Here is a 24,470-nt window from a genome sequence, read left to right as displayed (position 1 = left end):
TCAACTTCTTTTAATTAAGATTCACAATTACTTTCTTTAATCCTACTGAGAAATGACTAAGATCAATCAACTAACCCAAACAGCGACCCTGCTAAGTTCATCGGCGTCCGACTGCTCAATCGTACTGTTTATTTCTGCTTCTCCTCATTTATTTATGGGGCTTTAAATGCCAGTTTCATGAACGCGTTTGTTCAGCGCCACCGGGTTCATAGTCTATCCTCATCAGTGAGTATGCACCATGGTTTTGCTATCATCATCGTCCGGCTGGGCATGCTTCACGCGCTCCACTGCCACCAGGAAGAAGAGGAAGAAGAACTGCCTGCTGCGTTCCTGGCCGACAGTGGTGTGGTCTAATACGGAAAAGAAGCAAGCAAGGAAGCAATTCTGACGAGAAATATGGAGCCTACTGAGACCAAGAAGTCTCTGCAAAACGCCGATGAAGAAAGCCAAACGGTCAAGTCCAGTTTAAGCAAAACGGACCGGCGCCGTCGTAACAGAGCAGCTCCACGACGTCACTTATCGCGACACTGGCCAAAGGCTAACGCCCGTCAGCACGACACCGGAGCCAGAGCCAATGAACTGGCCTCGGCTCAGCCACCCCTCCAGGCGCCTTCACCGGCGATGATGAGCGTCACGGAGCACGTTGCCACCGGCTCTCCGGACTTCACGGCTCATGGGCGAGACAGTGACGTGCCAGGTTCGGGTATGTCGGGCTGCCCTCTCCTAAACGTCCTCCGGCATTACCACGGTTTTGAAGTGAAGCTTTCTTTGGCTTACCACCCCCTCTCCAACCCCCTATGCGGGTGCTGGCTGCTGGTGACCGGCCGATAATCAAATCTGAGGCCCTGTGTATGCGCCACTGGGTATGTGAAAATACTTGGCCAATCTCCCAGAATGAGTACGTGTCATTGGGTAGGGGCCCGAATAGACAAAGAATACAGACGGCATCAAATGAATTGGGCAACACAATATTCAATGAATTCGGCATCCAAAGCAGCCGAGTGTACAGACAGAAATTGAAGGGACCTTGAAACGCTTTCATATAGAATAACACCAGCGTTAAATTACGCTGCCTCATGAATCTCCAGCCGCAAAAATATTTTAGGTCCTTCTAGCAGAAGCGAGATTAGAAGCAGTTATTCGATCGATTAGCGTTTTCCTCCTTTCACATGCACAAGCATGCTGGCAGCTACACAGCGGAGACGGCAAGGGGGCGCGAGGGAGCAATGCCCCGTAATGTCCCTGTATATGCTCCCGCATAGCATATACAGGGACACTGATGCCCCGCTGATTGAACGCGGCAGGGCTCGTGGCGGCCCCATGCGGTGGCCTTGGCATCTACGCTACAATTTTCATCGTGCAGACCTTGCGTAGCCGACACAGCATCACGCAACTGTCGTGTTTAGAGCAAATGAAATGATTTTTTTTTCTGTCTTTTTGAAATCGCAAACTCATATATTTTTAATTGATTTACTTCAAGTGTCCAATAATTGTATGACTGAGCATGCTATCCCTGTCACGAAATCAGCCAATAGCTGTTACAGGTCCAGCTGTTTGCACTGACACTGCATAAAAAGCTTGCGGAAGCGATAGCAAGCGACATTTTACAGCTTTTGACACGACATCGTAACTTGCCTGCTTCATGCAGTGCAACAATATTTGGCTCACACGTTCCCAGGAACCTCCTTAACAGATCACAAACGTTTTTTTTTTACTATGTTCAATAAGTCTTTCAGAGCTCTTTAATGAAATTAAATCAAAGAACGCATTGAGTAAGTAAAGTTGGACTACATAGGTTCAATAAATTTAAGACACCTTCCGTAGATATAAAATTTCACTTATAGCCAATCCACACGTATTTGCGTGGACGCGCCGTTATTATTGTTTTGTATTTGAAGATTGGGCTAAGAGGGGGATGTAGGAGCGACTTTGGCTTATGTGCTTCCTTAAAACTATAGCTTCGTTATTGTTTCAGCCATAAACGTAGTAGCGGTCTAGTCTGCGTATCAGAGTGGACTAAATATTTCTTTTACCATTCCTCCTGTCTTTGATTGCAAAAAAAAAAACACCCATACATTGATTTCATCAGTTCATTTCTGTTATTTGCAGGCATTTACATAATTGTGGCCTCACTTGAAATGGCATTGAGATATAGCTAACCACTTCGGTAATGCTGCTGCCACACTCCAGTAGTCTATACTAATAGTGGACAAATATTCGAGTGCGAATAGAATAATAGACACTATACATTGTTAAAAACTCAGCGCCTGTCCACTCTGTCAAGAAGGATGACCAGCGAAGCTGTGTATGTGGGCCTCTTAATGGCGAACTGCACCTCCGCCGCGGGTCGGCCCAGCATTTCACTATCTTCGAGGTCGGCCTACGTATGGGGAGTGCTTAAAGCCGGCCTCACCTCCGCGACGGGTTGGTCCAGCATTGCACTAGCCTTGGGATGGCCTCACTTATGGGGAGTGCTTAACGCCTGCGTCACCTCCACCGCGGGTCGGTCCAGCATTGCACTATCATTGGAATATTTTTCTACACGCGGACACGACTGTGGGGAATGTGGCCTTTAACAGCCTCGCTGTAAAGATGAACGATTCGCTATGTTTGAATACTGAAACAAAATTAAAATTTCGCAACAACCAACAGTTGAGAGCAGCATTCTGGGCAAGTTGGTAATCTATTAGTTAAATGATATTGCGCGACAAAAAATAAAAACGACACGGACGTGAGAGAAGACAACACACCAAGCGCAAACTTTCAACTAAGTTTATTGTGCCACTGAATCGATTTTATACATGGGAAACAGTGTAGACCGCGCACGCGCTTACAAGAAAAAGGAAGTGCGAATTCATATAACATAGTTACGAGTCATGTGATGCCGCCTCCAAGAAACTTAGTTCTTTTTCTGTGAGAGCCAGAGACGGGAAGCTAACACACTTATCACCCAATTTCGCGATCCTCTGCGCTCATTCGTGAAATATCTGAAGCGCAGATGATCGCGAAATTGGGTGATAAGTGTGTTAGAAGGAACACGTCATGCAGACATTGTCAAATTTACATAATCGTTCATATTTACTTCAACTTTACCTCATGTGACATAATAGTACATTAATTATGGAAGGGGTAAAAATACAACAGAAAAATAAAACTCGTGACAGTTAAAAAACAGCGAAAAGAGATATTGCACAAGGGAGCAATTTAATGAGAAAACAAAAATCAATCGAGCAATTTAATGAGAAAACAAAAAATCAATTCTGACAAATCAAGCAATGTTCTAGACTAAAGTATTTAATGCATTTATTTTGATAGTGCGCTATTTAATGTTAGACACTGCGTTTTTAAAGAGAATGAATAAATCATGCTGACTAATGATGCGGGTAAGTTATTCCAGTCTATTGAACTTGTAGGAAGCGACAATTGTGAGCACGTGACGTTAATTCGAAATAATTCAATTCAAATCGCTACTCTTCTGCGGGGAATTACTTTCAGCCGTTCTTGTTGGTGTTCTCGTTTAGCTCGCCAGTCAACAATTTTCAACAGTACAGAACATGGGAAGTGAATGTTTCATTGTGACAAGTGTAAGCCGCCATAGCAAAAGTTCGAGCACTGCGTCATGACAGTTGGAATAGCACGCCTTCTGCGATATCTTTTTCTTTTCAAAGAAGGCGCAGCACAGACCCGCATATTAGGCTTCATATTACGTGGCATCTTTACGCGGAATGAAATTTATGACGTACTACAGGCGCTGTATCCAGTCCTCGGACAACCAGCTCACCGGGCAGCGGCCCTACATCCGAGGACGTCTCCCGGCCTCCAAGTCGTAGTATCCCCGAAACACCACCGAAAGGTACGAACAGGAACGTGCGAGATTTTCATGTTGTGGTGAACTAATGAAGAAGCATGAGTTCTAACGGTAGCAGACGCCACTCTAGTGAATGCATCGGCATGGGACCTTACCGCACAATCCGATTCTCCACCATGCCCTCCGCTAGGTGAGCGACACTGCAAGAGAAGTTTTCCTCTATGATCCACATAACCTGCAATATCTTCTTTAGTCAGTTACTCGCGAAAAGAAATGTCTTACCGTAAGAAAAGATTGCCTGCTTCCCGTTGACTGCCGCTTCAGAGCGCACTGGTTGTTATTTGTCCGTAATTACTAGAAGCCAGCGGCTAACAGTTTGAGCCACATCCGCCCCGATGACTTTCAGTGGCGATGGCTAACACTCTCTATTGACACTTCAGTACGCATGCGCAAATGGTAAAGATAGATGACGCGGGATAGCCGCCACCATAGCTCGAGTGGGACAGCATCGAACACGCAATGTCGTGGGTTCGGCTCCCACCTGCTGCAAGTTGTCCTTTCGGCCATTTTCGTTTTCCCGTGTCCTTATCATTTGCGCATTGCTATTAAAACCGCCATAAATTTCAGCTATGATTTGCGAGGCTTCATTTTCTGTTGGCTTAGCATAGCCGTGACGGCCCCTTCTTTTCGTTATCTACGGGACTTGTTGCAGTCGCTGCCTCACAGCACGCTGGATCCAGTCCGCAGGCGAGGCCGTCACCTAAGAGCAGTCCTGCAGCAGAGCGCAAATCGCGGCCACCAGGTGGCGGTAACCCTCCAGCATCACCCACAGGTGCGAACAGGAATACTTCATACTTTCAATAAGTAGCCAAATAATGTGGCCAAAATTTTTTAACAGTTGCCGATCGCTTTCAGTCAACGTAGTCTCAGTGTATTTGCCTGTCATCCGATTCTCTGCCTTACATGTAAAAAAAATCTTGATCTAAGAAGCAGCTTCATCTCAGCAAACTGTTTGATTGCCAGGTTTAACAGCTGGACGAGTTGGCACAAATTCATCTGTGTTAACAGCTTGAAAGCAAATAAAGAAGCGTACAGGTGAGATCCGATATACAAATGAGCTTAGAAAATGGCCTTATATTGAACAGGCGAAGTGATAGAATGCGGCTCAAAGATATACATGTCTACCTAGGAGGCCAGCTTGCAACATATCACTGTGCCTGTATGCTATAAGGCTATTTCGCTTTCACAGAGCCTCAGTTGTAACTCTGCGCTCGTCTGATTTCTTCCTTGTGTATAGTCTTGTTGCGAAGTTCATACCAGTGGATACTTAAGCATATTCATCTACCTGGGGGTACGTCCAGACCGTACGTCAGGCATTATCTTGTGCCGGATTTGACCAAGCCAAGTCGTGGCTACAAGCTCAGGCGCATTCATGAACACGGAGGTTACTGCTAAATCTTTTCGCCTTTTCCCGAACGTATATGTTGGTTAAGCCTGTAATAGGCATCACGCTATCCATCAAGAAAAGAACACGTAAGCACACACCAATGTACTGGGAAGAATACGAGAGTATAGAAGAACGATACTAATAAAGACGAAAAAGATCCACTCAATCATTGTCATTACACACAGAAGAAGAAACATGAATTTAGGATCGCCTCAGCAACTTTTAAGGCGATCTCTTAGAACACGTAGAAGGTGCGGATGCTCGTGGGGACAAGAACAAGGTGCAAATATATGCATCAGATAAACATTGAGCCGGCGTTAGCCTATCATGGCACAACGTGCACGATCGAAGTCTCGGAGATCAGCATGCTCCTCCTCTGTAGCGTCGGCAGAGTGGCTGACAGATGGAATCCTGGACCGCCAATGTATTAGTCGTAAGATAGAGTACTCGCACCACAATGATAATTTTTCATTCTTCGTAATTTTATTGCAAATCATTGTGGGAGTCCAGCAATGGTCGTCGGTGGACACCACCTCGCACTAAAACGACGAGAGCAGGGATCCCGTAACAGATATTGCTGTAAACGGCTATAAAGCAAACGCAAACACGAGATCAAGAGTATGTGTAACAAATATTTTGCAGAAAAAAAATTCTTGGCAACGGGCAATCAGAAACCGTTGAATGCACTAAAATGCTTGCAATGCTTAGTCGGAATCGTAGCTTCAGTTTCAGGTTACATGCCAAGGCAACAAGGAAGTTTGTATTATTTCTTTCTCGCAAGACACCTACACTGCATACTCTTGATAATGTTGTACCTCCAGCATCACGCCACAGCTGGAGGTGAACTGTTGCATCAACGCAGTTGTAATGTTTCATTGTGTAGCTCTCACTTGTTCTAAGACGTAGAAATCGCAGTGAAAGCCATTTTACAACCATGCGTTACGACATTATCCTGAATGACGACAGTAGGACTATAGTGGACGCATCATGGTGCATTGTCGACTCTGGATCAAATGTGGAGTCAGCGACGTCTCCGGGTAGCGGTCCTTCCCCGAGGAACCACTCCCAGCTGCCGAATCGCGGAAGCCCTCGTATGTCACCGCCAGTTGCAAAATGCAACGATTACTTTTCTAATCATTCAGTATAGCCATTTCGTTTGACGGAACTTCTTATCAAATTAGCCAATCACCTTCGAGCAACGCGTTGCAATCTAAAATGTGACCCGTATTAAAGCCTCTCATTTTTTTTTGTCACAAACCACAAAGGAAGTTAGCTTTATCACCGACATGCAACTTTATGTAGGCGAATGAATCATTTTAACATTTTGAAGGTTGCAGCCTAACAGGCAGAGAAGGAACTTAGCACATAAGCGATGCAAAATTTTGAATCTGTGAACATATCTTTCGCTACCGTACTCCTTTTGGCCGGCTTTGTGTCCTCGATGATTTGACCGCGTGTGAAAATACAGTCCCTCCAGCGATTCGATCCAGGGATTTCCGCATGGTAAGCAAGTACTTATCCTCCGCGGCACACAAACAGTTGAAAAAGGGTGCGGAGTACATGAGGCCGCATAATAGAACAGCGCTGCAACCATCATGGCGTTAACATAGCGGCGCGAATACGCAGCTCGCCCGTGTAATGTTAGAAGGTTTCCAAAATTGTGACACCGGGCTAGTTTGTATTCCATGCTGAAGTGACTAGCGCAAAAGTGGACACTGCACACTCAAAATGCGACAAGGACAAGCGATTGCCCTTGTCGCCTTTTTTATGTCCCGTGTCCACTTTTGCGCTAGTCATTTCCGAAGGCGCGTGGTACCTTTGGCTACAAAATCGACGAAGCCAAACGGACGCACCGTAAGGCTTCACTCAATTTTCTGTAGTGGAAATTTAATGATCTACGTTCGCTTTGCGAATGCATTCGTATGACTAGACATTCATCCAACACGGGTTTTGAAAACGAGATATGTTTTTTCATGAAGTTTGAACGATTAGTTTGTTAGAGCGTTTTATAACTGTAGCCGATCACCGGCTTCCATTTACTCTGCCGTCTTCAGTCAAGCTTTCCGATTATTTCGCAAACCTTGAAGGAAGTGTAAGTTGTCATTCGTTAACAGGTCTCTCTCGGCGAATGGATCATTTCAAAATATTGAACTTGAGCTTTCTTAGAGTCTATTAGGCAGACAATAAATACGCCGCATATGCTCTGTGAAATGTTGTAGCTTGTTTACTTTTATTTGTGCTGCCCTCCATGAAACAGAGTAGTAAACTACTGAAGGGAGGTGTGAAAATGCAATATAAATATAGAAATGCAATGAAAACCGAAATGCGCAGTGAAAGAATACATAAAAGGCACAGAAAAAGAGTGGGACTGTTCAGAAACAAAACCAAAAGGAATATGGCACAACGAAGCAATTTAATGAGTAAACAAAAATACACTACAAACAAGCAATGTTTTGGACAAAGGCATTTCAATGCATTCACACTATGGCAATTAATATTAGTCACGGCGTTTTTAAAAAAGAATGAGGCAAATGATTCTCACTGACGATGCAGGTAAGTTATTCCGCTCCATTCCAATTCTGGGAAAGAATGATTGTGAGCACGTGATGATGTTAATACACTCCTATCCAAGCAAATCCTAATTATTCTCCATGGTATTACACTCCAACGTTCTTCCGTAAACTCTCGGTGTTCTCGTCCAGCTAACCAGTGAACAATTTGCAAATAAATTAAATTCTCGGGTTTGTGCATGTGCAAAAACCAGGCTGTGATTATGAGGCACGCCGTAGTGAGGAACTCCGGATTAATTTTGACCAGCTGGGCTTCTTTAACGTGCACCCAATGCACGGTACAAAGGCGTTTTTTGCATTTTTCCCCCATCTAAATGCGACCGCCGCGGCCGGGTTTCGATCCCGCACCCTCGGGAACAGTTTGCAATCGTAGTGAACGTGGGAAGTGAATGTTTTATTGTCACGAGTGTAAACCACGATAGAAAGTGCTCCACCATTGCGTCATAGCAGTTGGAACGGAATGTCTTTTGGTACATGGTTATCTCAAGTTTAATAGAGCCCACAGCTAACGCCCCCTTCGCTTCATATTACGTGTCAGTTTCACACAAAATAACATTTCCGACGTACTGCTGACGCTCTTTTTGCAGACGCTGGATCCAGTCCCGAGGCAACCAGCTCACCGCGTAGCAGTTGTGAACCCAAGGATGTCCCCCCGCCGCCAAGTCGTAGTATCCCAGAAACACCACCGAAAGGTGCGAATAGGAACGCTAGAGGTTTTCAAGTAGTAAACTAGTGTGACAGCATGCGTTCTAAAGGCAGCTGAGCACTTTGGTGAGGGCATCGTCACGGTCTTTTCTGCCCGATCCAGTTCTCCACTATGCCTCCCGCTAAATCAGCTAAACCGCAAGAGAAGTCCTTCACTATGATCTCATGTGTCGTCAGTTACTCGTGAAAAATGCCGCATTACCGTAAAAAGGAAAGGTCGCCTAGACATCGTTTCCTGCCTCTAGAGGGCAGACTGTTTGTTCATGTCCCTTATTCCTAGAAGCCAGCGGCTGAAAGTTTGGGCCGCATTCGTTCCGATATTTTTCAGTGGCGCTGGTTTACGCTCTGAGTTGACACACTAGTGTACGAGCACGAATACTACAGAAAGTTGGCGGAAGACAGCTGCCACCGCATTTAGATTTGCAGAGAATCGCGCACCTAATGAGAAAGACACGGGTTCGGATCTCACCAGCGGCAAGTTGTCCTTTCGACGATTTTCATTTTCCAGTTTCCTTATCATTTTTACATGTCAATTGAAACCGCAATAAATTTCACTTGTGACTTTCTACGCTTCATTTTCTATGGACTTAGTATGGCTGCGATGGCTCGTTCTTTATTTCCTGGACTTGTTGCAGTCGCTGCCTTACAGTCCGCTGGCTCCAGTCCGCAGATGACGCTACTACCTAGTAGCAGTCCTTCAGCAGATCGCGACTCACGGCCAGCAGGTGGTGGCAACCCTCCCGCGCCACCCTCTGGTGCGAACAGGAACACTTCTTATTTTCCATCAATAACCGAACAATGAGGCATTGTCGTTTCTTAACGCTTTCAATCAATGCATTCTCAATATATCTGCCTGTCTTCCGATTCTCTGCCTCACCCGAAAAAAAAGAATTAAACCGATAGCTGTGAGAACCAACTTTAACTCAGCCCATTGGTTTATTAACAGGTTTACGACCTGGGCGAGTTGGTACAAATTAATCTGCGTGAGCTGCTTCAAAGAAGGAAAGAAAGAAAGAAAGAAAGAAAGAAAGAAAGAAAGAAAGAAAGAAAGAAAGAAAGAAAGAAAGAAAGAAAGAAAGAAGGAAAGAAAGAAAGAAATTGGGCGATATCAGATATTCAAGCGAGTTTACAAAAGGACCTTATCGGCGTTCACAGGAGGGACCCGCCCTGCCATTCCGATGGCGTAGAACGCGACATTACGTGACCCGTGTTCGCGCATTTGCAGCAGCCAACGCATCTCTCTGGCAGGGCAAATTAAGCATTGATTGCAGGGCTATACTCGTAGATGATGTGTTTGATTACAATCAATGCAAAATGAAGAAGGGCCCCCTTCTTCATTTTGGAGGACGGAGTAGCACACATCTATATAAAAGGTACAAACAAGAAAATGATGCATCAGAAAGGCCGATCTACGTTTCTATAGGTGCGCCAATCGTGTTTTGGCGCACCTATATCATCTCAGTTGAAGAAAGAAAAAGACACATTTGTCTGGAGGTCGAAGCAGGTACTACGGTTTTTACGAGACTGTTGCTTGACCAACTTATCTAACCACGAGGCAGACACATGGTAGGTCAAGAGAAAATTCTGATTAGTTGAGTAGTTAAAGCAACTGCTTCGAAAATATGGTGCTCGTTGGTTCAATCTACGGATTCAGAAAATACTTTTTTCAAACTGCGCGGCTTTCCTTCTGAAGTAAACATATGTTTTCCGAAGCAGCTTCGCGCTTCATCCAGTTTAATGGCCTGCTTTTTTCTCTTCCACGGGCACTGCATACAATAAACCCTTTTATGCAGTGACTGCTCGCAACGGTACTTCCTTCTGGTGTCTCTTGCAAGTATGAGCACTATCATTATTATCACTTTTATTTTTCCTGGCCAGGGGTAGAACTCACATAAAGACTGTACATATAAAAAATGTACTAGTAATCGTGCAGTGTTCATACCGTACAGCTGCCGTCTTCCGTCCATCATCGTCGTACGGTCACCGCGGCGTCATCGACGTCCTTGTCCTCTTGAAATCATTATTTATCTGCTTTTACCGATTCATTCTCGTTATCGTCGTTGACGTTGCTCTCGTTGTAAACCACCTACGGCCTTTCATTTGAGAATTTCCCCAGATTTCTTTACTCATCATGGTCATATGTAACGACGAATTTCGAGCTTGCACACGCAGCCTCGTCTAGGGATATCGCTTTCTTCACAGACCCTCAAGCGAGGGCGGTCCCGGTGCAGACGACGGAGAACCGGGATACCACCAAAGACATGTGCCAATCATCTTGTACCGATTTCAGTCAAGCACGAGTGACAGCGGCGGCACTCTGCGTGGACAACGCTCTGCCATCGCCGAGAGCCATCTGGGCCTTCAATAAAGCCCCGAATTTCCGGGTGAGCGAGAACAACAGCTAAGCTTGACCTAAGGACACATCCATGGGACCTCCTGTTTGATCCATTTTACTGGAAGGCGATGTTTTCCACAACCGATAAACAGCCATGCAGATCACGCCGAACAACTGTTGCCCGCACGTCACACCTGGATAGTTGAAGCTTAATATAAATTTTCCGTATAGACATTTCAATAGACATTTCCGCAGACATTTAAATGGGCAGAGCGACAACACTGGAAGAACAGAAACATCGTGTGCACACGCATGCGCTTATAAGGGCATTAGAGGAAGCGCAATATCCAGGCCTTCTAGACTTTCCGCTAGGTGCAACTGGCATGTTGAATTACCGAAAGCTTTAAAATTAAATTGTACGAGAAAATACGCAACGTAGCAGCACGCATAATTTTGAATTGTAATTAGAAAAATCAGAAAACATTATTTTGTCATAAGGAAACTAGTAAATGAGGCCTCTGGGACGACAACTATGTATGTGTGAATTGCAATAAGCTTTATATGACAAGTTTCTGCAAGATACCTCAGCGTTCTAGATTTCTCTGGCAAATACGTACCCGCTTGTAATATCTAGCAAACATCGATCTTGGACTTTGACATTGCAGACACGTTTGTGCTTTACTGGGTTTAGTCTATATATTACTTAAAGTATGCTTCCTCCTGGATTCGCACGACATTGTGACTTTGCAATATGATGATTTGGAACAAGGTGTTGCGCTATAATGAATAGGCATGTCGACAGAGCTTTATTGCCTTCCCGTACATAGAAAACCGTTATTGTTGAAAAATTTTAACGATAAATCGTAATGCGATATGAAAGTTTGAAACCACACACTGAAATATCAGACAAATACATGTACTACCCATCATTGTCATGGTAGCTGAACGAACGCAGCACCGCAGTGTTCCCTCTAGTAGTTTTCGTGGGGAAGTTCAATCATCACGTGATCTGCTGCGGGTGCCAGGGCGAGCAAGCTAGGGCGTGCCGAGAAGTTCACCGGGCGCACGCTGTTTTCCCGCATGCTCGTCCTTAGATGTCACATGAGGTGCCTAGTTTCGAAGGCGTGTATACGGCGCTAAGCCCCGGTAGCACAGGATGTGCCCGCTTTTTAGCACTGTATAGGCTTCTTTCGGCCTCCTAACTTCACTGAGCCCTATTATATCCCATTTACTGACCTCTAATTCCTCCAATAGCACTGCTAGACTCGCCTCACTAATAACGTTCTAGCGTTAAACGTTGCCAGGTTCATATTATGAAGTTTGCAGGCATGGCATGGCCACAATTAGTACATGACCGGGGTTGTTGGAGAAGTATGGCAGAGGCCTTTGCCCTGCAGTGGGCGTAACCAGGCTGATGATGATGATCATGATGTATACGGCGCAGTTCAAACGGTGAAAGGAATGACAGCGCGGAAACGTTCGCTTTCGGAGACACGCGCGTGCTCCCCGGTAGCTGCGCTCTTCATCATGCCAATGCATGTGACCGCGGTTGGTCGCGATGATAGAGTGAACGCTGTTCATGTGTGTCCCTCAGTGGGCGTTGCGCCAAACGTGTTCAGCAAGTGTTGTTACCTGATCTTATATTGTTAATAAGTTTACGAGCCTCACGCCGTGTAATAATCAAATACGTTCCTACTGCTGTCACTGCTTCGCCTTTCGGGAAAAACCAGGACTTGTTTCTGAACACCATTTAATCTGTGCAGGTTTGTTCATCAAAATTTTTAATAATATGAAGATACGGAAAAATTTGCATTATTTATGCGTAATTTCTACTCCTCTACCCACTTCTCCGTGGGTCGTTATAGGCCTGCTAAATATAAAAGAAATTATAGTGAGCAAGTAGTACTGATGACGAAGTTTGGCACAAAATTCGCCTGTAAGAAACGCCTACGCCCACATAAATTGTACAACAGTAAAGAACCCTTGTCGCACGGATAGGCATATAGATACGCCATGACGAGCGCTTCAGACAGGAACGCGCTCGTCCGGTCCTATGCCCTTTCCTTACCGTGATAGTGCTCTTGGCGCTAAAATTCCTTGCTGGCAGAAACCGCACACTATCGTACAAGCTTCCCAGCGAACCAAACTCGCGCTGCAAGAAATATTTACCGAACTACTTGTGCGCATCCACAAAACAACACTGTCGGGTTCCTCTGGCCTGCCACCGCTACCACGTATTGGCGTTGCTCCAATCACGTGTAGATAACATTGTTGCAAACTAGGAGCGCCGGATATACATGGCGCTTTATGCTAAGCTGCTGGCTCATTTACGCTCACATGCTGCACTAAGGTTGGTTTTCGCAGCGAGATATACCTCGATTTTTGGCAGTGCTTACTAGTTTTGTCCGCAGTAAATCGAAAGCTGGGGTCCTCTGTAGCGATGCAACTCAAAACATTACGATTTTACAGCAACGAAATGTTATCACCATCTGTCACAGGTACGACAAAAGCGTGACAAAAGCACCGTAGCCGTGACAGCTGGCGCCACAGCTTTGTCACACTAGGCATCGGGCGGTAGTGCGATGGCTGACATAGATCTCTTAGTTATAATTCGCCGCTCAATGGATGAACGCAGATGGAGCAAATGATGCCATCGCCGTCCACTATGAGGGAATCGAACCGGTCACCACCCAAAGGATTTGTTCGCTGTAAGTATTACGGACTTGTCGTCATACGCGCGTGAGCATTGCCGGGGTCGAATTTAAGAATGGCGTGGTGTTGTATATATATTTAACTTTTACTTGCTCACTACATGCGCATGTTTTCATTACAATGCCAATTTCATATCATACGTACTTCGAGATGCTGTACGTAGCGCAAAGCCCACACGTGCTGATCAGATCTCAAAGGCCCCGTCTATTCTTGTCCAGTTCTCAAAAGTGCCAGCACGTGCCCCATGACGTTTACGGCCTTTAGTGCTTCTGTATGTGATCATCATGACTTTCGTTGAAAATAAGTGTACAATCATTGCAATCTACCGGTGCTAACATATTGGCCAGAAACTTGTAGGTTAACACGAAAACTAGAAAACAAGGTAAGCACCGCGCAAGGAGCGATGGAACGAAAAATTTTAGGCGTTAAGACCTTAAGAGAAAGGAAGAGAGTGGTGTGGATCAGAGAGCACACGGGGACAGACAATATTCCAGTTCACATTACGAGAAAGAAATAGAACTGGGCAGGTCATGTAATGCGTAAGGTGGATAACCCGCGGACCTTTAGCGTCACAGAATGGATGCCAAGAGGACAGAAGTGCCGTCGATGACGGCAGAGACCTAGGCCGGGTGATGATATTAGAAATTTGCAGCGCAAGTTGCTGCGGTTAATGATGATTATAACATCCAAAAACGCCCTGTCTCGTGCATTGGGGATCCATTCAGGAACCCCAAGTGGTCAAAATTAATCCGGAGTCCCCCACTACGGCATACCTCATGATCAGATCGTGATTTTGGCAGGTAAAACCCCACAATTTAGTTTGCACAGGAGGATTGGAACGGTATAGTGGGTTGTCCTCTCCAGCGCTTTCTAGTGGGTTCCTCCATATAGCTCGCTATATAACTTGTATATGGTTGCATATGTATGTTTGGCAGGATATATAGCTGTATGAATCGCATTATCATCAACATCATCAGCCTATTTTATGTCCACTGCAGGACGAAGGCAGTGGACATAAATTGGATCTCCCCGGGATCTCCAATTACCCCTGTCCTGCGCCAGCCGATTCCAACTAGCACCCGCAAATTTCCTAATTTTGTCTCACAACCTAGTTCTCTGTCGTCCTCTACTGCGCTTCCCTTCTCTTGGTACCCATTGTGTCACCCTAATGGTCTAACGGTTATCTACTCTACGCATTACATGACCTGCCCAACGCCATTTTTTCTCTTCATGACAATTAGAACGTCGTCTATACCCGTTTGCTCTTGATCCAAACCGCTCTTTCTGTCTCTTCAAGTTATGCTTAGGGTTCTTCGTTCCATCGCTCTTTGCGTAGTCCTTAACTTGCTCTCAAGCTTCTTTGTCAGTCTCCAAGTCTCTGCCCCATATGCCATCACCGGAAAAGTGCACTGATTGTATACCTTCCTTTTCAATGATAACGATAAGCTTCCAGTCAGGAGTTCACGATGTCTGCTGTATGCGATGCAACCAATTTTTATTCTTCTGTGAATTTCTTTCTCATGGTCAGGGTTCCCTGTGATTAGTTGACCTAGGTAAACGTACTCCTTCACACTCTAGAGGCTGACTGGCGATCCTGAATTCTTGTTCCCTTACCCGGTTATTTATCATTATCTTTGTCTTCTGCATATTAATCTTCAGCCCCACTCTTACACTCTCTCTGTTAAGGTCCTCAATCATTTGTTGCAACTCGTCCGCAGCGTTGCTGAATAGAACAATGTGATCGGCAAACCGAAGGTTGCTGAGGTATACGCCGTCGAACCTTACGCCTAAACCTTCCCAGTTTAATAGCTTGAATATTTCTTCCAAGCACGCAGTGAATAGCTTTGAAAAGATTGTGTCTCCTTGTCTGACTCCTTTCTTTATAGGTATCTTTCTACTTGTGCAGAATTAAGCTGGCTGTGGAATTTCTGTAGATATCTTCCAAGGTACCTACGTGGGCAGTCTGTACTCCTTGATTACGCAATGCTTCTATGACTGCTGGTATCTCTATTGAATCAAATGCCTTTTCGTAATCTATGAAAGCCATATAGAGAGGCTTATTGTATTTTGCGGATTTCTCAATAGCTTTATTACCATGGATGTGATCCATTGTAGAGAATCTTTTCCTAAAGCCAGCCTGTTCCCTTGGTTGACTAAAGTTCAGTGTTGCCCCTATACTATTGGAGATTATTTTGGTAACTATTTATATAATACTGCGAGTAAGCTAATAGACCTTTTATTTTCCATTCTTTATGAATCTACATGGCTGTATATATTCCTGAAAATCGGTCTGGAGCCATATACAGGGGCACTAACCCCCTCCTTTGTGTCCCACATTTATTCCTCCCTAGGAAAGGGACGGTAGCCATCGTACATGGAGGAAGGAAACAACTTGAAGGGGAAGTACCAACATAAAACTATACTCATAAAGTCGGCCCAACAAGTGACCATGTCATGGCAGGTTTTAGCGTTTTCCATCGGTGCACTCTCTGCGCTCAGCACAGGCTCGTCCGAAATAATAACGGGTGCGACACTAAAGAGCGACTGCCGACGACCCACCGCGGTGACGTAGTGGCTTTGGCGTTGGGCTGCTAAGCCGACGAGGTGTTTCGCATCCCGAATCCGGCGAACGCATTTCGATGGGGACTAAATGCCGATACGCTCGCGTACTATACATTGGGTGCACGGTAAATGAACCCAGCTGGTAAAAAAAATTATCCCGAGACTACCTCATCATGGCATGCCTCAATCTCATACTGGTATTGGTACGTAAAAACGAAGAAACTGTTAAAAATTATTTTAAACTGCCGATTACAAATCTTCATGTTGCAGAAGCGAACGGAGTTACGCAGACTCAACGGAGGGAAATGTGTGCGCGTGAGTAATTATTCGAAAAAATGCGCATGAATTAAACTTAAGCTAGCTACACTGCGCCGAGTCCGTCGGGTGCAAGGTGAAGTGTTGGGTCACCTTGGAGGAACGTCAGAAAGAAAAGGCGGAGTATACGGCTTTGGGAAGAATTCCGATGGTTTGAACCTACATTTAACAAAAAAATGACAAGCCGAAAAAGCAATGTCCGGGCTGTAGTAAAGAAACGATCAACTTTCGCTCGATTTCCTTCATCATCTACTAATCACACCCACGTAATCTGGTTGATAGCGTAGGCAGAGACGCTCGTACTGCTGGCAACGCCCCCCAGAAAGGAATAACTTAATTTACAATAGAGCTGCTCAATTACCCAGGCTTAATGCTAGTTTAAACACTGCGCGCGAAGTGAACCAATCAGATCGTACTCTTAACTGTCCCTTCGTTATCTACCTGTCGCAGTCGGAGGCACCACGCTGCGAGAGTTCATCCCGCTCACCACGATCACTGAGAAGATAGCACACTCGCCCGCCTTCTACGGCAGCTTCGGCGCCCTAGCAGCGTTGGGCATTGTCGCCCTGTTCGTCATGCTCTGGTCCTCGGATCCCAAGCGTCACCAGCAGGACGAGTGCGGCAGTGACGAGTGTCGCGATGCCTACGGCTACCTGGAGTCGCTGCTCGACTCGGCCATCGACCCGTGCACCGACTTCTACCGGCACGTCTGTCGCCGGTGGCACATCGGCAACATCGACGGCGCCACCTTGGCCCAGGTGGCTGCTCGGCAAGTGATCGACGAACTCCACGCGACGCTCCTTCGGAAGAGTGTTGTGTCACCTGCCGAAAGCGACGACGCGTCAGCCCGCGCTGAGGCTCTTCTGGGGCGCTTCCATGCTCGGTGCGGCAGCTTCATCACAGCCTCGACGCACAAGGATGCCGCACAGTGGCTCGTCCGGGAGTACCGAAACGACAGCGACGTTCTCCGACTCCGAAGTACAGCGGAGGCCCTGAGGCGAATCATCCAGCTTTCCCTCGCGCGCGGCATCTCTACGCTCTTCAAGGTCAGGCTGATTAGGCACAGCGACAGTGAAGTCGCCCTGTACGTCTCCCGGGGCCAGACGCTGGCCGAGAAACTGGCCGATCCTGGGCACAGTTCCGCGCTTGTGGAATTCTTCAAGGAAGCGCTCGAAGAAGCGAGTAAGATCCAGGGATCCGGCATACGCAAGTCGGAAGTCAACGCAACAGTTTCGGAGCTACTCAGGTACGACACAAAAACAGCGCTTAGGGGGCCGGGCTTGCCGACAGCGGAAACGGTCAACGCGTCGTATTTCGCCGTTCTTTTGCACGAAGCGGAGCCTCAGCTTTGGCTACAGTTCGTCAACTCAATGCTGACTGCCGATACTATAATTAATGAACAGACGCCTGTCATGTGCCAAGAACTGAGCCTCGTTACGGCAGCCGTTGACTTGCTCGCAAAAAATCGCAGAATCGGCCTGATCTACATTTTCTTTCACATCGCGATGGAGGTTGGCCGATTTTACTACAGGAACAAGTTTCTCTACGACATGCCCGGAGAAGCCGAGGTTATGTGCATGGCTGCCAGTGAAGACGTCATGGGCCATGGTTCGCTCAGCGTGTTCCTGAACATGACACAAAACTTGCTGCCGGCAAATTCGCGCGCCGGGCCTATCTTCGCCAGCGTCCGGAGCATGTCGTCGGCACGCCTACTGGACGCCGGCTTGAACGAAGCGGACAAAGAAGGCGTCCGAACTGCCCTGGAGGACGTAACCCTCATCGCGCAATATGGCTACTCGTCTTCGTTCCCAACCTCGACAGCAAACGCTTCCATTGCAAGTCTAGTCCATTATGACACCGACTTCGCCAGCTACTACACGTCTATGAAAACACTGGAAGCGGCGAGGCGTCTGCAGGACCCGCCTTCCCTCGAAGACGTGCTCGTCAGCGAATCCCTATTCGGCCACAAGGCGACCTACTCTCGCCTGCTGAACGCCATCCTGCTCCCGCCGGCGATGCAGCGACCGCCACTGCTGTACTCGACCAAGGTTCCGCTCGAGTTTGACATGGGCACAGTCGGCGTGCTCCTCTCCAAGGCAGTGTTCACCGCTGGCCTGCCTCCCGCCAAGATCGGCGAGTCCTGGTACAACATGAACGTGAAGGAGTTCGTCGACTGCGTCCAGCGTTCCACGAGCTCGGCCTCCGTCGCGAACGCGGCCAACCTGACGGTCCGAGAGGGTCTGGAACTGTTCGCGTGGGCCCGGGCCGTCCGGATCGCGCATGACATCATGAAGGACAGGTACACGGGAATCGGAGCGGACCAGGGCTACGCGGGCATCTGGGCGAACGCGCAACGCACGTTCTTTCGCCGGTTCTGTCTCCTCACGTGCAGCGCCGAGAACGCGGGTCAGGAGTCTCGGCTTCGCTGCCTCGTGCCGCTTCTCCACATGGTCGAGTTCACCAGCGCTTTTGACTGCCCCAGCTCTGCGTTGCTGAACATGCGACCGTGCTTTTTTTTCTTGGGCATATTATAAGGGCGAGTGGGATGCGAAGACATTGTGATCGCACCTTTTGCTGAAGGGTTTAACTAGAATGTCGAACTATCGAAAAAAGAACGATCAGTGCATCATCAGAATTACAAATCGGAAATCCCTCAGAATAATGCTTTATTTTGAAACAATGGCGACAAACGGCAGTACTGTGGCGCCTGCATAGAGCGCTTTTTAAGCGAGTCATCTCGAAAGCACAGTCGCTTTGGCGACTTTTTGTATTGAACTGTAGGCTATCTTAATTTTTGTCGTGTATAATGTGCTGTACATGCAACGTATTAGTGAACTTATTTTCATTCTTTTGTTTGTTTTCATGAACAGCAATTTTTTTTTCACGAGAGTAATTTTTTTCTCTCTTTTGCCGTCTAGGAGACACAACATTGCCGAACTGTGTTTTAGGCGCTTTCACTACAGCGATTTTCAATATCGCCGGACTAATTTCTATGTCCAGTACCATGCGGATAATGTCGTGCGCTCCAGAGTACTCGTAAGACTGCCATCGTATGAACTGCTCACTGATGGGGCTGATCGGCACATGATTGGCAGATAAAGCACATGCGCGCGCATTAGGTATAACGAGCTCCCTTCTTATAGGGCATAATGTATTACACATAGTAGGGCTCTGATCGTGCACTTCGCCAGTCTGTCTGCTGTCCAGCTGGTACAGTATATCTATAATGTTGTTACCATAAAACAAAATCTCTGACGTCGTGAGATTCTGGTTTGTCTTTTTTCTGAACAAGAAGGCGGGCGACAAGCCGCACTATAATATCGATCAAGTGAGCATGCTCGACAATTTTTTTTTATTTTATTAGAGCCTTAAAAGTTTTTTACAGATTAACTGAAACTTGCAAAGCATCGAACTGTGGACCGGGTATATGTGAGTGTGTATTGTAGTGGACAAAATTATACGTTGTCACATTAAACCGCTGTTATCTACCCGCGGATGAACGTTCACTCGCGCATAGTCATGAGCTCGGATGCGATGACACTACTGCAGCGCATTCTGTGCATCCTTAGGCTCGCAACGACATGCCTTGCCTACTATATTCTCAGCCGCTTGGACAGCAAACCGTTCTCGGCAGCAAATATGTTGGAACAGTCGCTGAAGAACTCTATAGCGCGCACAAGGCCACTAAAGCGCTAATGCGCTTCTTGAAGGCAACTGAGCAGAGGTCAAACTTGAAAGCAAGCAAGAGTGATGCTGACAAGAACATTGATCCTTGAAGTGACCAACAAGCTTGATGTATCAGACTTGAGGCAATGTTTGACATGATCCGGCGAATAACAACCAAGACAAGAGGCATGGGGGAGGCGGACACGCTTCGGCTTGTCCAAGACTTCGTCGTGTCTCGAATAACTAACGCTATTCCATACGCACTACTCAACGCGACGGAGCTCAAGAAAATCAACACAATGATCAGAAAGGCATATAAGCAGGTGATGGGCCTGCCGATCAGTACGTCCACAGAACGCCTACTACGACTAGGTGTGCACAACACGGCCGAGGAGCTGATCGAGGCATATTTATCCAGTCAACGAACAAGGCTGGCGGTTACGGAAGCGGGGAGGTCCATTCTCTTACGCCTGGGGCTCTCTGCCCCTCTGAGCCATCCGCCGCCTCAGACTGTGAGCTTACCCCATGCCATCCGGAGCAACATCACCGTACATCCTCTATCTCGCAATATGCACCCAGTGCACCACGCAGAGCGAAGGGAGGCCCGCGCCCTGGCCATACACAAGCGATACGGGACATTATCCTCTACAGCCTACACGGCTGCGGCTTCTTAGCCCAGACGCGCAGCCACAACAGCCACCGTAGTCGTCAACAAAGGACATGGGTGCAGCATTTCGCTCACACGAGACAATCCCCTCCAAGTCGAGGAAGCGGCCATAGTCCTCGCGCTCTCCCAAACAGAGGTTGAAGTCATAGTGACCGACTCCCAACAGGCGTGCCGCAACTTTGCTAGCGGCAGAATTCATACCACTACGCTTCGGATCATCAGTCAAAAGCCGCCAACGAGATCATTCATGATCATCTGGGCGCCAGCTCGTCGAGGCATTCCTGGCAACGAGGTCGCCAACCACGTGGCTCGAGATCTGACCCACCGAGCCGACGCCGAGGAATCGGAACCCGAGCGCATGCACCCTTTAATCTCATACCAAGACATCACACAACACTACAAGCTAACCCGCAGAACATATGCAGCCCCACACAAGTCGCTACCTAGAGAACAGGAGCGATTCCTCCGAGCTCTACAGGTTAGCACATTCCCCCACCTTACCAGAAATCACCTCATAGCCCCTACACAATTCTCTCCGCAATGCCGCTTCTGAACAGAGCCCGTGTCCCTCAAGCACATAGTAGGGGGTTGCAGAGCGGCACCATTAAATCCTCCGAACCCTTACCCCACTAACGAGCTTTAGGAGAGAGCATTGGCCAGCTCCGACCTCGAGGATCTGCAACGGCTGATTACGAGGGCCCAGGACGCGGCCCGAGCTCAAGGCATTGTGGAATGAGGACACCTCTCCGAAGCTGCATTCACCCAATAAAAATGTTCATTCTCTCTCTTTCTCTTGACAAGCAGTGTTTTGCCAAGCAAACAAAAAGCACTTGGTGTGCAAGCGCCCATGTAAAAACGTTGACGCCCTATTGAATCATCGCTTGACAGACAACCGTTACATTCCCATTTATTTCGAATGACGCATTTAGGTTGCCTATCAGGCGCAGTTTATGGAAATGTAAATACTATTCGTCCCAAAAATAAAAATGTAACATTTGAATATCTAAAAGTTGCATAATTTCGCCATTTTTGTAAAAACATCTGAGTGTCTTCATTGACACTTTCCTTTATTTGAAACTTTTTTCTTTGCATCTAGCGAATTTCTCTGCTGCTGCTGCTGCTGTTAGGAGTGCTTGCTTAGAGGCAGAGCACCTCTGTTTCACTGGTATTTCAGGGCAAGGGTTCTTGATAAGCAGTTTTCAAGCGCAGCTGTTCGCCCGTAGTTGGTCGCCATTTCTCGTGTCCACGTCCATCAGCAAAAATGTGGGCCGATCCCGGTGGCAGTTCAGGGCCAGGAGCAGTGGCTCGTACACCCGTAAGGCAGAGGCTCCACGCATTCAGAAAAGTGAAGCGAACGGTGCATACAATCTTTGGAGTCACGCATACTACGTACGGAATAGCATACGTTTCAATAAATAACAAACACATCATACGAACCACATAAATGACGATAAGGCGCTCCTGATAACAACGCGAAGCACGTAGCGCGTCTCGAAACGTTTCCCCGTAATGAGTACTGTTGCGCAAGGTGCCGCGTCAACGCAGGTTGCGACGTGTGAAGTGACTTTCCCCAGCCTTTCGTATATAAGAGAAACAGCATAGCGACTGATTTCAATGTTGTTGCAACAGCGCTATGGGTGGCGGCGTGCTGTCAAGATTACCACTACGCCCATTCCCATCTTTACTCTATAGCACTGCTACCATTACTGCAAAACAACAAGGCACTGCTTACTCCTGCATGAAGCAGCCTGGTGCTGTCTAATGAGAGAAGAAGATAAAAAAAGATTCAGCAAGACAAAGGTACTTCGCGAGCCTGCTAGCTGCGCATATTTTTCAAGATACGCGCACAGCAACCGCGCTGTGAGGCCTCGACATGGGATATCCTTATCTTTCTCTCACCATGGCCCCAGAATCACGGGTACATCGTTGTCACGACAGGGTGGTCTCTAATTGATAATTTTGGCATTTTTGTAACCCAACATTTGGCACAGTCTAGCCAAATGAGTGGCGGTTGCCAACACCAATCCATGTGTGACTAGAGACTTAGACACAATAAGGCCGATAGAGCGCGCCGAGTCCCACAGGCAGTGAGGATATCAGGTTTTTTAGTCAGAGACTGTCACTGACCGGCCTTATCCTGAAGCTCTCTAGCAGGATTTCCACATTGCTCAATACAAGCTCGTCGACGGCCGGCCATGCCACTCAGTAAGCATGCCGTAAACGTTTGAAGTAATTCCTTGTCAGGCACAGAACTCCACACAGTCTTTTCTATTCTGCATTAAATACTTATGACCTAACTATCTAGATATCTCGGCGGCTTGTAACATCGCGCTCGAAACTTCGGAAGCTAAAATAAAGTAATAAAAATGTTAACCAAATTTAGTGTGTTCTAACCTCGGGAACCGAATCAGCTCTGGACACTGTGCTCTAGAGCTTTTCATCCTACTAAGAGGTTGCTAAATCTCCAAATAATGTTCAGCGACAGTACCTGGCATCCGTTCTAGCGCACCTTGACACTAGAACATTGTCCCTCGACACGATTTTCACATGCCGCCGACAAAAGACATCGCAGTTGAAGGCGATGAAGGGACTACTTCGGTTTTTGAAAGAGACGGGATTGGACAAGCGACTGTGACAGTGATATCACGTACCACGCCAGAGTGATGGACTAACGGACGATATGTGTGTGCTGTGCTATGTGCTCTCTCTCTCTCTCTCTCTCCCTTCCCCATCTTTCATCCCCCCATCCCGCTACCATGTGTAGGGTAGCAAACCGGTTAAGCTAAACTGGTTAACCTCCCTGCCTTTCCTTCTCCACTTCTTACTTCCTTCCTACCAACTAACCAAATCACCAACCACGCTACGTAAAAATCCATCCGCGTCCGACTGCTGAATCTTATACTCTTTATTTTTTTGCTTCTCTTCGTTTCACTTATCGACCTTTAAATGCATAATTCATGAATGGGAGTTTTACCCTCGCCACCGGACTCATGGTCAAACTTCTTCAACGATTACGCGCTATACTTTTGCTATCATCATCGACAGACTGGGCGTGCTTCACGCGCTCGACTGTCACCAGAAAGAAGAGGAAGAAGAACTTACTACTGCGTTCCTTCACAATGTGAAGAAAAGTCAGGTGTAGGAATATTTTCCCCGATTCTCGATTGGACATTTTCTCTTCGGCTGCCAGATTTCATACCGATTTTTTTAGCCGAATTCATGGCCGTGGTGCTGGCATTACGCAAATTAGGACCATCAATTACGTCAGCCGTGATAGTCACTGATTCTTTATCATTGTGCTCCTCCCTTACTGCTTCTAGTGATTCTCGCGTAATGAGGACATTTCAATCATTGGTACCTGGTTACTTGAGAAGCGTGCGTTTGATTTGGGTGCCTGGCCATAAAGGACTAATCATTAATGAAATTGCAGACTCTCTAGCCAAGGCATCAATAAGTGGCCCGATTCTTCCTTGCTGCCCTTTGACTGCTTATGTTACTGCAGCTAGATTTCGCAGGAGTATCATTATACAGTCACTATCAGGCTCCGCAATTACTAACTCTGTGGATTACGGACATCTCCTGCACCCTTGGAACAGGGATTTTTGCCGAACACGGAAAATTGAAGTGTCCATAACAAAGCTGCGCTGCCGTATACCTGCATTGAACTTCTACCTCCACAGGTC

At 46.9% G+C, this 24,470-nt stretch overlaps 1 protein-coding gene across 1 annotated transcript; it reads left to right on the top strand.

Moving 5' to 3' along the window:
* Positions 1 to 311: 311 nt before the first annotated feature.
* On the top strand, positions 312 to 19,640 carry LOC142563920 (uncharacterized). The gene is made up of 6 exons (XM_075674645.1): positions 312 to 703; positions 3,749 to 3,853; positions 4,521 to 4,640; positions 10,733 to 10,914; positions 13,501 to 13,573; positions 16,905 to 19,640. The coding sequence occupies exons 1-6, from the start codon at positions 397 to 399 to the stop codon at positions 18,986 to 18,988; spliced, it is 2,871 nt and encodes a 956-aa protein (XP_075530760.1). The 5' UTR covers positions 312 to 396; the 3' UTR covers positions 18,989 to 19,640.
* The last annotated feature ends 4,830 nt before the right edge of the window (positions 19,641 to 24,470 follow it).

The sequence above is a fragment of the Dermacentor variabilis genome, chromosome 11 (assembly GCF_050947875.1).
Source record: "Dermacentor variabilis isolate Ectoservices chromosome 11, ASM5094787v1, whole genome shotgun sequence".
NCBI lineage: Eukaryota > Metazoa > Arthropoda > Arachnida > Ixodida > Ixodidae > Dermacentor > Dermacentor variabilis.
Note: the sequence above shows the minus strand (reverse complement) of the source record. Positions and strands in the feature narration are given on the sequence as shown.